The sequence below is a fragment of the Antechinus flavipes genome, chromosome 1, assembly GCF_016432865.1.
Source record: "Antechinus flavipes isolate AdamAnt ecotype Samford, QLD, Australia chromosome 1, AdamAnt_v2, whole genome shotgun sequence".
Lineage (NCBI taxonomy): Eukaryota > Metazoa > Chordata > Mammalia > Dasyuromorphia > Dasyuridae > Antechinus > Antechinus flavipes.
Genome location: NC_067398.1, coordinates 705683441 through 705698810, shown reverse-complemented (window position 1 = coordinate 705698810; position 15370 = coordinate 705683441). Strand labels below are relative to the sequence as shown.

The 15370-nt window shown below is 38.9% G+C and overlaps 1 protein-coding gene across 8 annotated transcripts in view; it reads left to right on the top strand.

The window, feature by feature from the left end:
* The window catches only part of CIT (citron rho-interacting serine/threonine kinase), a 149546-nt gene that overhangs the window by 105785 nt on the left and 28391 nt on the right, over positions 1–15370 (top strand). For all 8 annotated transcript variants that reach the window (XM_051972904.1, XM_051972907.1, XM_051972908.1 and 5 more), the window contains 4 exons: positions 4584–4781; positions 5549–5742; positions 7819–7954; positions 10599–10703. In XM_051972904.1, coding sequence (XP_051828864.1) covers positions 4584–4781; positions 5549–5742; positions 7819–7954; positions 10599–10703 — 633 coding nt within the window. The remainder of the gene's footprint in view (positions 1–4583; positions 4782–5548; positions 5743–7818; positions 7955–10598; positions 10704–15370) is intronic.

Below are 15370 nucleotides of genomic sequence, written 5' to 3'. Positions count from 1 at the left end.
TTTTCTCTACTTAATAGTATTTTTTTTTTCCCCTCAATTACATGTAAAGATAGTTTTCAACATTCACTTTTATAAGATTTTAATTTTCAAATTATTTTTTTCATTTCTCTGCTCCCTCCCTAATGTGGTAAGCAGTCTGATATTTACATGTACAATCATATTAAACATATTTCCACATTGTTACTCTTTCAGAGTTATATTTACAGTATGGTTATCGTTATATAAATTGTCTTCCTGTACTACTTACTTCATTCTGTATCAGTTTATACAAATCATCTATAGGTTTCTCAGAAACCTCTCTTCATCTTTTCTTACAGCACAGTAGTTACATTTATCTGCCCTTACAAGAAACTCCTCTGATTTCCATTCTGTGCCATCTCAAAAGAGCTATTAATATTTTTATACAACCTTAGTTAGGGTTTATTTTACTTAGAACAAATTCTTATTCTAATTCCCCTTTCTCATTTTCCTTCATATTTTCCTGTTGAGTGAAATTTATTTCTGTAACCAACCATATATAATCAACCAACTATTTTTTCTTCCTTTGATCAAGGCAAATGGGAGTGAAATTTATGTCATCTCCTGATCCCCTCACCCTTCCCCATTTCTGTGTTCTTCATTGTATTCCTCTTCCTTTCCATTCTTTTAAAAAAATTAGAAATTATAAAAATAAGAACTACCTTCTGTTTTATGAGACCTCCTTTATGATCTCTTATAGTGATAGGTTTCAGAGGGGACATAGGTATCATCTCCCCATGTTAGAATATAAGTAAATTATCCTTTTGTAGTCCTTTGTCATTTTTCACTCACATTTACTTTTTCATGTTTCTTTTAACTCCTGTGTTTGAACTTCAAAGTTTCTTTGCAGCTCTGGTCTTTTCATCAGGAATGTTTGGAAGTCCTCTTTTTAGTTAATCAGTCAATCAAATAGTACTAATTATTATAGTACCTACTTTGTGCCAGGTACTGTGGTGAGTTCTGGTCATCAAACTAAAATTAAAACCCTCCTCTAAAATCCTCTAAAGAATTATACTCAGGTTTTATGGATAAGATAGTCTTTATTGTAAGCCTGTTTCTTTGTCTCCTGGATATCATGTTCCTAGCTCTCTGCTTCTTTATGGTAGTAGTTCCAAAATTTTTTATGACTCTGACTGTGGCTTCTCAGCATTTGAATTCTTTCTTTCTTATTGCTTGTACTTAAAAAAAAAAAAAATTTACTTGGAAGCTCTGGTTTTTGCATATCACATTCCTGGAGGTTTCCATTTTTGGGTTTCTTTCAGGAGATGACTGATGATTCTTTGTTTCTACTTTGCTTTTTTTGCTTTGCAAAGAGGTCTAGGAGTTTTAAATTTTTTGGAAACCTGATATCAAGTTTCTTTTTTCTTTTAGTTTTTACTTTAAATTAGTTAAGTGGTTCTTAAATTGTTTTTCTCCTTGATCTGTTTCCAGGTCAGTTATTTTTGCTCTGAGATAACTTATATTCTCTTTACCTCCCCATCCTCTCATTTTTTTGAATTTGAAATTTCTTTTTGTTTCCTGGAATCATTGGCTTCTTTTTGGTTAATTCTGTTTTTCAGGGGTTTTATTGCTTGGGCAAAGCCAAGCTGTTAATTTTCTTTTCAATTTTTTTCACGTTGTTTTCTTTTTCTTTTTTTCATTTTTTTTTCTTTAGCACTCACATTTCATTGATTAAAAACATTTTTAAACTCTTGCTTCATTTCTCCTAAGAATTCTTTTAGAACTGTGTCCTATAGACATGTTTTTCTTTGATGCTTTATTTATAGATTTTTTTGTGGTCATTCTCTTTTTCTGAGTTAGTGTCTTAAGCATCCTTGTCATCACAATATTTTTTTATGCCGGGATTTAAAAAAAAAAAAAGTTCTCATTCTTATCTCTTACTTTCTGACTTTGTTAGGCATAGACTCCATGTATCTTGGAGAGAAAGCTTAGGGTGATCATGTTGCTACTTTCTTGGGGTATTTGAGTTTTGTGTTATTCTAGGATCTTATGGATAGGCTAGGGTCCCAAAAGCTTTCAGTGCTTCTCCAACAGTCTGATCAAGAACGAAGTCTGATTGTTGGCTCCCCTGGTTTAAGCTTTGCAGTTTCAGAGTTGGGCCTGAGTCTTAGCAATAGAACTGTTGGACTCATCATCCAGTGGGAAAGCCCTACAATTCAGTGATAGAACTGCAGGTATCCTCCTGGGATTCCTGCCTTCATTATTTCTTTTCAGGCTTCAGATCAGGACAGAAGCTGAGACTGAAACCCTGCTCTCCTCCAGGGGTAGAGCTACACTGGTGAAGCTTACTTCTGAACTCCCTCCTTCTAAGCCTGTAACTGCTCTTAACTCCTGTTTCATTCCAGCAGGTTAGAGGGTGACAAAGTTGCCATTTGGCATCTCTTTCTGTACCCTGCAAAAGTTGCACCCTGCTCTGGATCTGAGATCTCCTCTTGCTCTTGGCCACATTATGTCCTCTATCTCCTTCCTTTCACTGACCTGAACTGAGTAAATGACTCAGGTTTGTTTGTTTGTTTGTTTTGTTTTGACTCTTCTGATTTGGTTTGGTACATTTTCTAGATTTGGAGAAAACTTTTTGGGGTAGAATCACAGGGGGCTTGCTATACTTCTTCTTGTGACTCTACCATCTTGATTACATCCTCTATACTTTGAATTTTAGCTTTTTAAAAAAATATAGTATTTAATTTTTCCCCCAGTTACATGTCAAGACAATTTTTAACATTCATTTAAAAATTTTTTGAGTTCCAAATTTTTTCCCTCATTGTCTCCCTCTGTAAGATGATAATTTGATATATATTATACATGTGCAGTCATGTAAAACATTTCCATATTAATCATGTTGTGAAAGAAGAAACAGATCGAAAGAAAAACAAAAAAAAATTAGAGAAAGTGAAAAATAGTAAGCTTTGATCTGCATTCAAACACACATCAAATTTTTCTCTGGATGTGGATAGCATTTTCCAGTATGAATCCTTTGTACTTGTCTTGGATTATTGTGTTGCTGAAAAGAGCTGAGTCTATTATAGCTGATCCTTACATAATCAGCTTGTTACTATGCATTATGTTCTCCTGGTTCTGCTCATATCACTCAGGTTCAGTTCATGTAGGTCTCTCCAGGCCTCTCTGAAATCATCCTGCTGGTCATTTCTTACAGAACAATAATATTCCATAACATTCATATACCATAACTTATTCAGCCATTCCCCAGCTGATTGGCATCCACTTATTTCCAGTTTTTAGTCACTATAAAGAGGGCTGCCATAAACATTTTTGCACATGTGGGTCATTTCTCCTCTTTTATTCTCTCTTTGGATATAGACCCAGAAAAACACTGCTGAATCAAAGGATATACACAGTTTGATAGCCCTTTGGGCAGAGTTCCAAATTGCTTTCCAAAATGTTTGGATCAGTTCACAACTGAATCTCATCTTTCTTAGCTAGTTTCAATGCTATTATGTCTTTATTTTTTGTTTAAAAAAAAAACTCATCCTTTTAGTACATTATCTATAAATCTCACTTATTCCTTCTATAAACCATGTCCATTAAAGTAGTACTTTACATTTATATAATCCTCTCACAATTTATGAATCTTGTTCAACAGGTTCTCCCCATGCTTGCCGTGCACTTCCTCTTGGCCTGTCTCTTTGACAGTTACATAGTAGGGTGTTGAGAATGCTGGATTTGGACCCAGGAAAATCTGAGTTTAAATATTGCCTCAGATATTTACTAGCTGTGTGACTCCGGGCATGTCATTTTGCCTTTTATTTTTTTCCAGCCTCAGTTTTCCTCATTTGTAAAATGGGTATAAAATAGCCCCTACCTTCCAGGGTTATTGTGAAAATCAAATAAGGCATAGGATTAGCTGTTATTATTTCTACTTGTTTCTTTATTGTACCTAGATATCTAGCTGCTAATCTCGCCTCTCTACCCCACCCAGTTACTTTGTTTTGAATGTGTATATATGTTTTCCTCCATGGAATATGAGATCCTTGAGAGCAGAGACCATTTTGGTTGATTTCTAACTTTTGTCTCTGCTGCACTTGGCCCTGTGCCCAGCTCATAGTAGACACTTAATCAATGTGCCTTTGATTGATAATAAGAGCTGCCTTTTATGTGGCACTTTCCTCTTCGATCTTTACAACAATTCTGTGCTGTGGGTAGTAGAAGTGTTTTTATATTCCTTTTGTAAGAGATTAAGCTGTGGCTCCATGAGAAGTGAGCTGTCCTGCTTCACAGAAAACTGTAGCGCTGGAGTTGAACATTGCGTCCTGGGGGTCTGGCTCTGAGTCCAGGCCTCTATCTGCTCTACCACTGTTTCTAGTTCCTTTGCTTTGGGCCCACGTGCGAGATGTCAGAATGAGCTTCATGCCCTCAGCACGTATGCTGGGATCTGGGGACTCCTGGGGCTGCTGGGGAAGCACATCCCAGGCGTGGCTGGGAGCTGGTCCCTGGGTCTGCTTCTAAGGCATGTTTGTCAGCGGCATGCAAGCCCTGGAGCCTTTAGGAAGAACATTGCTCATTTGAAAACTAGGGATAAGTCTAATTGATACTCTTTATCCTCTTAGGTAATAACAGACTTGGAGGAGCAGCTGAACCAGCTGACTGAGGACAATGCAGAGCTGAACAACCAAAACTTCTACTTGTCCAAGCAGCTGGATGAGGCTTCTGGTGCCACAGATGAGCTGGTACAGCTGCGTAGTGAAGTGGACCATCTCCGCCGGGAAATCACTGAAAGGGAGATGCAGCTCACCAGCCAGAAACAAGTAAACAATTCTAGAGCACCATGAGAAGGAGGGAGGTCCCAGCTCATCCGCATTGAGGGCGCTTGGGGGGATTGTCTTTTACCATTGGATTCTTTTCACAATCTATTATTATGGATTCTGAATTTTAAAATATTTGCAGTTTGGTTCGATTTTAGTTTTGAAGGATTACAAGATCTTAGCATCTCTCAAAAAGGTTGTTATGGTGTCCTCTTTTGTCAGGATACTAATACTAAACCATTTTGCTCTAACTGTTGACTTCATTTCCCTGGACATGGGTTAATACAAAAGCTTGAGGATCGCACGGAGGGGAACAAAAGGGAAGCAGGATGGTATTCTGGGAAGAAGCTGACCTGAGCACCCAAAGAGGTCTAGATGGGAATACTGCCTTTGTCCTTTACTAGCTCTGCTGGTTTCCTTGACATTCTATTTTCTTACTTGTTAAATGGAAGATAAATAAATTTATAGTTCCATCTTCTCGGGCTTTGCAAAGACCAGATGAAATAACATAATTAAGGTCTTTTTCAAACCTAATTTATTGTTATTCTTCTATACTTCCCTTGATTTAGACTTCAGTTCTCTTGTAATTAAAAATGACAGCATTTATTAAGTATTTATTTTGCATAAAACATCTACACTGGATGGATCTACACTAAGATAAAAAGTTTAGATAATGCATAACTTGGACATTTATGAAATAGAAATGATTAAAAAACACTTTAAAAAATTCTCACTCAATGTCAGAAACTTAATCTCGCTCATCTTTTCAGACAATGGAAGCCTTGAAAACCACTTGCACAATGCTAGAAGAGCAAGTGATGGATTTGGAGGCCCTTAATGATGAACTTCTGGAGAAGGAACGTCAATGGGAGGCCTGGCGGAGTGTTCTTGGTGATGAGAAGTCTCAGTTTGAGTGTCGGGTCCGAGAGTTACAGAGAATGTTGGATACTGAGAAGCAGAGCAGGTGTGACTTTATTTTTGAAATATGTTATTGATGATCTCTGTAGAAGTGTCCTTCAATATGAAAAACTAGTGAGACAGAGAGCAAGTAAGCTAGTGAGCTGGCGGACATGCCCACTGTGGTCATTCAGAGATAACTGGGGGGAGAGAAAGGATGACTGGTTTGTAGAAAGGTGTTGGAAGTAGAGGAAAATATTCTAATTGTTAGCAGAAAATTTACTTGTTTTTCTTTTGATGCGATATCCACCTAACAAGCATGTGAACTGTTGTTTATCCCTCTTTTTCTTATGGTCATTCTCTTTTACACCAATTAGCACAATTCCAAGATTTTGTGATGGAAAATTGTAGTTACGACCTAATCTGTGGCTCCTACGTATAGATCTGGAAGGTTCCCTAGAGAAATCCAGTCCAAATCCCTCCTTTTTTTAGATGAGGGAACTGAGACCCAGAGAGGGACTGGAATGTGTCCAAGTCCATACGGAGAGTGAGGGGTGTCTATTGGCCTTGGTCCCAGGACTTGGGCTTCACCTTGGATCTTCTTGCAGCTTTGTGCTAGCTGGCTTGAGGAGCGTGCCCAGCTTATTGGAACCACAGAAGAACTGAGCTCAATAAGGATGAAACTTACCTCTTCAGTGAATCAGATAGAGAAATTTTAATTGTTCTCAAACCAGAGGGCCTGCTGGTGGCCTGCCCATCTGAATTCCTTCTCACATTAGTGTCCCTTTATTGAAATTTGCTTAGGTTTTGCCACCAACTCTGCATTGGCCCCAGTTCTGGAAACCTTGGGGGTTGTAGGTTTTTGTTGCAATGTAAGAACTGGAGAAACACATACAGAGAACTGTAACCAAGAGACAAAAGCATGTTCTCCGTGTAACCCTCTGGAGGGTGGTCAAGAGAATCCTAGACTTGGAGTCCGAAGAACTGGGCTCACATTCTGACCATGAATGCTTGTGTGTCTTGGAGACATCACTTGGCTTCTCTCGGGGTGCTCAGATTCCTTTTTTCATCTCATCCAGTCCTCAAATCCTATGATTCTATGAACTTTAGGGTTATTTTGAGAACCATTTTAAAAGAGCTACTTTCTGATTTTCATTTTTTTCTTCATTCTGCCAATTTAGATGCTTACAGAATATCCACCAGAGCATCATTCAGACTTTCTAGAATTAGAATCTTCCTTGTAATTAAAAAAAAAAGAAACAACTCTCTAGCCTATGCATAGAAGAAATTGTTTTTCCAACAATATATACTGTGTTCTTGTGGACACTCTGAATATTCAACAAATATATATTGACTAATTGACTCTTTTATTTTGAATTCAGTGAAAGGAATATGATGGTGTTGCTAGGATGTATTTATCACAGTTGAAGCTTAAAATATCTTTTTGCATTTAGCTTGTGTCAGCAGAAGTCTAGAAATAGGAGTAAGAGTCTGGTAAGAGTCTGTCCTGTGGCAAGTGGTTTATGGGATTACAGAAGGATTGCTCTAGTGAGTTCATCTAGTCTGCACCCTCCCACTACCCTCTTCCCAGAGAGGCTGGCCACAGCCATGTACTGGCCCATGAATCAAACCCAGATCCCACATCATAAAATCACAACATCTGAGAGTTGGAAAGGACCCCAGAGACCCTCTGGTCCAGCTATCCATGCCCTGTTCCATCCCTCTACACCATAGCCTCCTTGTCTTGTTTTCTACCTCCTGTCCATTGCTTCTGGGTCTGCCTGAAGCCAAACAGAACAAACCTTGTCCTTCCTCCAGACCTCATCTCAAATATTTGAAACCTCCTTAGTCCAAACATACCCACTTTCTGCAGCAGATCTGCATCTTGCCATTGATATCTGCCATCAGACCTTTTGGCAGAGCCAGAGCTCGTTTAGAAAAGGATGGAGTCTGTAGAGCACAGGGCAATCAAAACCACAGGGGCGATGCTCTAGGGACCTGCCTGAGAAAAGCCACAGTGCTTTTAGCCTTCATTCAGCTCTTCTGACGTTTCAGAGAAGACTCAATAAGTGATTTCTTTTCTCCCTCTGTCCCAAAGAAAGTTTGGAAATGCTGACTTAAGTTTGCTTTGTTTTTCGGATAGAGTAAGAGCTGATCAGCGTATTACGGAGTCTCGTCAGGTGGTGGAGCTGGCTGTGAAGGAACACAAGGCTGAGATCCTGGCTCTGCAGCAGGCCCTGAAGGAGCAGAAGCTGAAAGCTGAGAGCCTCTCAGATAAGGTTAGTCTGGTTGGAGGGCTGGCACCCACTAGAATCTCTCTCCTCAGGAGGCTGGCATAGGGATCTGCTGGTTTTGTCTGCAGTAGAATCAACCTGTCAGACAATTGCACTAAGTTTGGCATTAACATGAGGAGCTCTCAAAAGTGGGGGGCCACTGGGGTTAAACAGCTCAGGTAGATGACATCAAAGCTTCTGTGCCTGCTGCCATGGTGGGCATTGGGCCCAGGAGAAGGCCTTACCCTTCCAGTTTGTGTGACATCAGGAGGCCCAGAGGGAAAAGAGCCACAGCTGCCCGGCACAACTTCACCATCCAGAAACTGCAACCCCATATGCTGCTTTTCAGTCTTCTAAGTGTTTTTGTCACAACCAGTGAGGGAACCCAGTGGGCTGTGATTTGCCCAAGATCAGTTAGCTAAATGATAATTCCAGAATTTTATCTTTTCTTTCTTTCTGACTTGGAATTCTGTGCTCTTTCTCCTGTGATAGAACAGCCTAGGTCCAGTTACTGACCCTAATCCTCAGAGAAGTTATCAAGGACAGAATGATTTTGGAGCCACAAGTTATACTTTTTCTTGCATTCATGTTTAATGAGTTTGGAGAACTCATTAGTATCTGATATATAGATGTAGAGGACAACTGTGGGGTGGTGGGGAGACAATGAAATCAGGAGGATCTGAGTCAGATCCAACCCAGACACTAGCTGTGTGATTCTGGGCAAGTCACTTCACCCCATGTGCCTCAGTTTCCCTATTTGTAAAATGAGCTGGAGAAGGAAATGGCAAACCACTCCAATATCTTCTTTCTTTCACTATGGAGCCCTGAGCCTTAGTGCTTTTCTTGACATACTATACAGATAGAGAGGGCTATAAAGGAATAACTTTAAAGATAGCAATAGCATAACCATAACATAAATTAATCTTTATGGTTAATTTTGAGTAATACTTTATTTTCATTTTTGTTTTGTCTTTATTTATTTAAAACTTAAATGCAAAATAAAAATAAAACAGAAAAAGAAAGACAGGAGAAAAAAAATCACATCATGGATGCAGCAGAATGTCAGGGTGGATTCAGAATATATAACAATGAATTTCCATTTCGAAAAAGCATATATAGTAGTAGAAGACATTATGTTACATGACTGGCCATCTTTTCTTTGCTTCCTTATAAATTTGTTTTGTTCTCTGCTGCGTACTTTTTACTTTATTCTTTTTTTTCCTCCTTCTTCCCTGCATCTCCTCAAACTAGCTTAAGCAAGGATATACTTATATCTGCACATACATGCTTGGTGGTTGTCCTTCATTATTGAAGAGGACCAAAATGACATCTCTAGTGAGAGTCATTAGAATGTGTTCGATGGTGGCTCAGGTGAGCAGAATGTTCTGCCATAGGTCAGACATACACTGACCCTATCTATATGTATATACACACATATACATACAACTGTACCCCCGTCCCTTCTACAAACACACACACACACACACACATCTAAAACAGGTTTTATATGGCTGACATATAATATAGATTTCTCTCTTGATTGAATCCCTAAGTTTGCCTTTGTTTGAGATCATTGATTACTACCTCTACTTTTTTTTCGTAATAAATTCTACTTCTGATAATTGTTTTGGTATTTGTGTATGCCTTTTATTTCCTCTCCCTGCTAACTCTTCTATTTTAGCGTTACTTGTTAACTTGTTTGGCTATTACTTAACCTTGCAATGGGTCTCTCCCTTATTTTCTCCCCTCACTCTTTCCCTCCCTCTTTATTCTTTTCCCATTCATCTATGCATCTTGTCCCACTGCCATTAATTTAAAAACATTCTCGTGTGGGATCTTCCGCCATTACCACAGCCTACTCTCTGTCTGATTCAGCAGATGGAGTCTAATTAGGGGCTGGATAAGACCTATGGAGACAAAGTGCTTTACTGAAAGTCACACTGCCAGGAATGACAGAGGCAGACTCTGAGATCGGGTCTTCATTCCCGCCCAGCACACATCTGTTAGGCTGTGCTGGCTTAAGATTCACAGTGAAGAGATCTAAAAGTCCTAGCGTACATCTCAGCAGGTTCTAAAGTTTAAAAGGCAGTTTCCTCATGAGAAATAATAATTTTACAGATAAAAAAGTTGGAGCTGAAAAAAAATTATGGGATCTGTTTCTAATCATATACTGTTAAGTGTTTGATTGCAGCTTTGAATTTAAATCTGCAGCTTCGAATTTAAATCTTCTCACTCCCACTCCAGAGTGCTTTCTTCTGTTGTCTGTAAAGATTTATGAGACTTGTCATTAATACTGAATTTGGGGATCTTTTTTCGTTTCTTTTTTTTTTTTTTTTTTAAATGAGTGTCTTTTCTGACCTTTCTGAGGCATCGGACCTAATGGGATAAAGAGCCGGCTGGCAGGGGGCAGGAGGTCCTGAGTTCATGTCCACATCTTGCACAGAAGTGATAGCTCTATGGTTTTAAGGAAGTCAACCTCTCCTTCCCTCAAGCAGCTCCGTAAGACTCTTCTAAGTTGCTGAGAAGGGTCCCCTGGCTTTGGTAGCAATCTGGGTCTTAAATCTATCTCTTATTTGTGTTAAAGATTGTGGCCATGTGATAGTTACTTGACTCATCTGTGGTCTTCCATCATATTCTTCCCCATGTCCAGCTCAACGACCTGGAGAAGAAGCATGCTATGCTGGAAATGAATGCCCGAAGTTTGCAACAGAAACTGGAAACTGAGCGAGAGCTCAAACAGAGGCTTCTGGAAGAGGCAAGTACTTCTTAGCCCAGAGGGTCCTTGGGAAGGGTAAGTGGGACCATATGGACATAAGAGTGAGTTTTATTAATTCATCAAGTCTTAATTAGAAGTTCATTGATTGAAGACAAAATTTGGAACAGCTGCCATTTTGTTATCTTAAGAAATATTCATAATGAAAATGAGATAGATCTTGAGCTAGATTCTCCTACCAAATAAAGAAATGATAGTCAAATTGCATATTTTCCTGAAGCATATGAAGTTTTTTAGGCCAGATAGCCGTGCAATTGAGCCTGACATTGTATCTAAATGAAATTTATGTTCCTAAAGCAGATTAAGGAAGAATTTTCTTAGTGAAGCCTAGATTTCATCTATGTAGGCATTCTTGACGAGGGAAAGTACATTGTAGCCATACTTTCTCATCCCTTCTGATTCTTGCCAACACTTTTGTAAGTTGTCCATATAAGCTCTATGCCTACACTTGAAGCCTTCCCCCTAAGCCTTTAACATGTGATGGGATCTGAATCAGGATTTGGGCTAGAATTCTATTAAAACTAGAAATATTACATAGATTATGAATCCTCTAAAGCCTCTGAATTTTGTACTAACAGTTCTCATTTTCCAGCGATGGCCAAATTTTCTGGGAGAGAAAGGTGATGGTAGGAAAAAAAATCTAATAATTTGGGATTTATTCCCAGAATACATTTTTGCTGGGTTGTACTCTCTGGGTTGTGTAAGACTGCAGGATGCCTTTAGCTCTATTTCCTACCTATTTTTATGTTTAGGATTAGATAAGAAAGCATGTGTGGAACATTGAACATTAAGGGCTTGCAGCTTCTGGTATCAGCAAAGACATTCTCAATCTTGTGAGATTAATGGAGCACTTTAAAATTATGGAATGCTGGGATGATGCAGTCTCATTGTTGCTGTTTCTGTTATAAACATTGGAAATTCTAGAGGCCATGGCACTTGATATTGCCCATGTGGTTGGCCATGCCCAAGCCACTTCTTAAACCCAAGCCTCTCAGTCCCAGGCCTGAGATTCAGTGATGCACACTCAGCACAGCTCATGGCTAGGAAGACAGTGAACAGAGATGCGCTTCAGGACTTGCTGTGATGATACAAATACAAGCTGTTCACCTGCACGGGTCTGTGGGACCAGCATGAGAGAGTGGAGAGAGCTCTGGCTCTAACGCATCTGGGCTCAAATCCCGCCTTCCGTACTTCCTGGTGGTGGGACCTCAGGGGCTTTTCCTCTTGGACTTGCTTATCTGCAGAATGATGGGACTGGATGGCCTGTGACTTTGATCATTAGAGCCATGATTCTCTTTGGAGTCAGTACAAGATAGAGGGAGTAGTCACTAAAGGAGAGGACGGGGGATTGGGAGAGTTGTCCGCAAGGCGAAGGTGCCAGTGTGGAGCCGGGCAGGGAGGTTGTCATCTTCAAGGCAGATGAGGATGGGGCATGGTGTGGACCACTGCAGAGCAGAGGGGAGGCTTGGCACGGAGGGTCTGGATGGAGGCTAGAGAGAGAGATGGAAGGACAAGAAAGATTTGCAGCCAAAAAAGGACTTTGATGGTAAAAGCTGGTGAGCTGTATTGCCCACTCTTGGATGCTGTGGTTACCTGAAGGACTTGTGGGATTTGATTATGAGATTTCAATAGTGTGAGGGTCTCCTGGTGGAGAGACATCTTCTGCCATTGAAGGGCAGCTCCTTGTGCAGCTTCTGTCTTAGTCTCCTTGAGGATGCAGCACTTAAATGACTTGGCGTGGGTTACGTTCCTATTAGAAATCAGCCACAACACTTGGACTCAAGTCTGCCTGGCTCTGAGGCTATGGGGCTCTCAGTTGTGTGTTTCCTAGTCTAATGTTTGCTAGGATTGTGTTCATGCTGCTTTGCCACTGAATATCGGAGACATGCTGGACGTTTTGCCGATCCCCCAGGGATTCTAATGGGCTGATGTTCTTTTAAAGCCAAAAGTTTGGGCATCCACTAAAGTAACATACTTGGTGTATGATATAAAAGAGACAAGATGAATGGTGTTTAATGACTCTCACTGAATCACAGTCTGCAAAATTCATCAGATGAAATGAACATTATTGCACCTACAGAGGGCTGTGAGGCTTGCAAAGTGCTTTACAAATATTACGTCATTTATTCAGGCCAGTTCCAATGGTCTTGTGATAGAGAGAGCCATCTGCACCCAGAGAAAGGATTGAGTGTGGATAACATTTTCACTCTTTTTGCTGTTGTTTGCTTGCATTTTGTATTTTTTTTTCTTCTTAATCTGAATTTTCTTGTGCACATGATAAATGTGGAAAAAACGTATAAAAGAATTGCATGTGTTTAACATATATTGGATTACTTGTCATAGGGAGTAAGGGGAAGGAAGGGAAAAATTTTTGGAACACAAGGTTTTGCAAGGGTGACTGTTGAAAACTATCTATGCACATGTTTCGAGAATGAAAAGCTTAGGGGAAAAAAATTACCTCCTTGGATCCTTACAACAGCCCCAGGAGATAAGTGCCGCTTTTATTGTCATTATTTTATAAATGAAGAAACTGAGGCAGGCATCATCAGTGGACTCACTTGCTTAGAGTCACATATCCACATGTTTTAAGGCTAGATTGTCTTCTTGACTCCAAATTGAGGAAACTATTATTGGCAGGCCACTATGATTGGGTGCAGGTCCTGCTGTTTTCAAGTTGTATAAAGGGAATATCAAAGCTCTTTATTTTAGCAAAAATAACTCTTAGTAAAGCAGCTAAATTGCTTTGGGGGAAAAAGGGATCTTGTTTAGTGTAAATGTAGCATCAGAATTGTTTTAACAATGAATAATTTGTTGATAGTCCATTGGGGTACCTAAGAAGCAACTTAGTTATTTATTATAGAAATGGTGTTTCAGCCACAACTGTCATTATATATTTTCTCTGCTGTACTTGTTTTTGTGCTTTCTGCCTAATAATTAGTATTGCCTTTAAATAGAAGAAAGAAGCCAAAATGGGTAATTTGCAGAAGAAAATGATATTGCTTAAGAGGATTTTGTTTTCCTTTAAAAAGTTTTCTTGCTTGATACTTTCTATCTTCTGTATAGCATAGGATCTTATGGATTCCTTCAGAAATTTCCTGTGAAAACACAAGGAGAGTTCTGCTTGGGATTGTGTCAATTATTCTTTGGTTCAGTAAGAAAGAAAAGGAACTTTTCTTTTTAGAGAACCTCACACCAATGAGAAGTAATTTGATTGTTAGTTTAAGGACTTGAAAGTTTTCTCTCAGAGAGAAGAAAAGTATTCATTTTGCCCAATTAAAAATTAATAACAAGAGAGATAAAAATAAATTGCTAGTGAATATTTAAAAGTTTATTCTACAGATCCTTACTCTGGTGCCTCATTGTGACCTGGAGATAACTCTGGGTACTTGAAGCCTTTGTCAATTAAACTTAAATTTTGTCAGGTTCTTCCAGATGTTTCCACCGTAGAAAGAGCTGCTCTAAATCCTTTTGTGCACATAGGTCCTTTTTCTCTTTGATCTCTTTGGGATGCAGACTTGTAGTGCTAATACTGAGTTAAAAGGCTTACACAGTTTTATGTCCCTTTGGGCCTAGTTCAGATTGCTCTCCAGGATGTTTGGACCAGGGCACAACTCCACCTATAGTGTATTAGTGTCTCTCTTTTTCGATATCTCCTCCAGTACATTTTCCTTTTCTGTTATATTATCCAATCTGATAAGTGTGAGGAACTGTTATAATTTGCATCTCTTAATCAGCAGTGATTTGAAGCACTTTTTCATGTGACCATAGCTAGCTTTGATTTCTTCTGAAAGCTGCTTGTTCATATCCTTTAACCATTTATCACTTGAGAAGTGACTCTTATTCTTATAACTTTGGCTCAGTTCCATTATCTATTTGAGAAATGAGGCCATTCAAAAAATTTGCTGCAAAGATTTTATCCTCACAGTTCCTACTTTTCTTTTAATTTTGCCTACGTTGTTTTAATTTGTAAAATTGTGTAAAAACTGTTAAATTTTTTATAACCAAATGATCCATTTTACCTCCTGTGAACCTCTCTATCCCCCGTTTGGTCATGAGCCCTTCCCTTATCTGTAGTTCTGACAGGTAATTTATTTCATACTCCTATAACTTGCTTATATCATCCTATATGTTTAATTCATGTATCCATTTTGAGGTTATCTTGGTATGTATGAATTATCAGATGTTAGTCCTAAATTTCTGCCAGACAGTTTTCCCATTAGTTTTTGTTGAATAGGGAGTTCTTGTCATACATGCTTAGATGCTCATTTGCTTCTGCATATTGTGTACCCTTTCTGTTCTATTATCAGCTACTTTGTTTCTTAATCAGCACTAAAATGTTTTGGTGATTATAGCTTTACAGTATTGGTAGGCTTTCCCCTCTCTTTCCCCCCATTCTCCCTACCCCTATCGTTTCTCTTGATATTCTTAACCATTTATTCCTCCAGATGAATTTTGTGATTATTTTCCCTAGCTTTATAAAGTAATTCTTTAATAGTTTTATTAGTGTGGCATAATGTAGGTAAATTAATTTATGTAAAGTAGTATCATTTTTATTATATAAGTTCATTTTATTATGTTTAGTCTACCCTCAAGCAATGAAAATTTCTCTAGTTATTTAAATCTGTATTTATGTGACTCCCAAATATTTT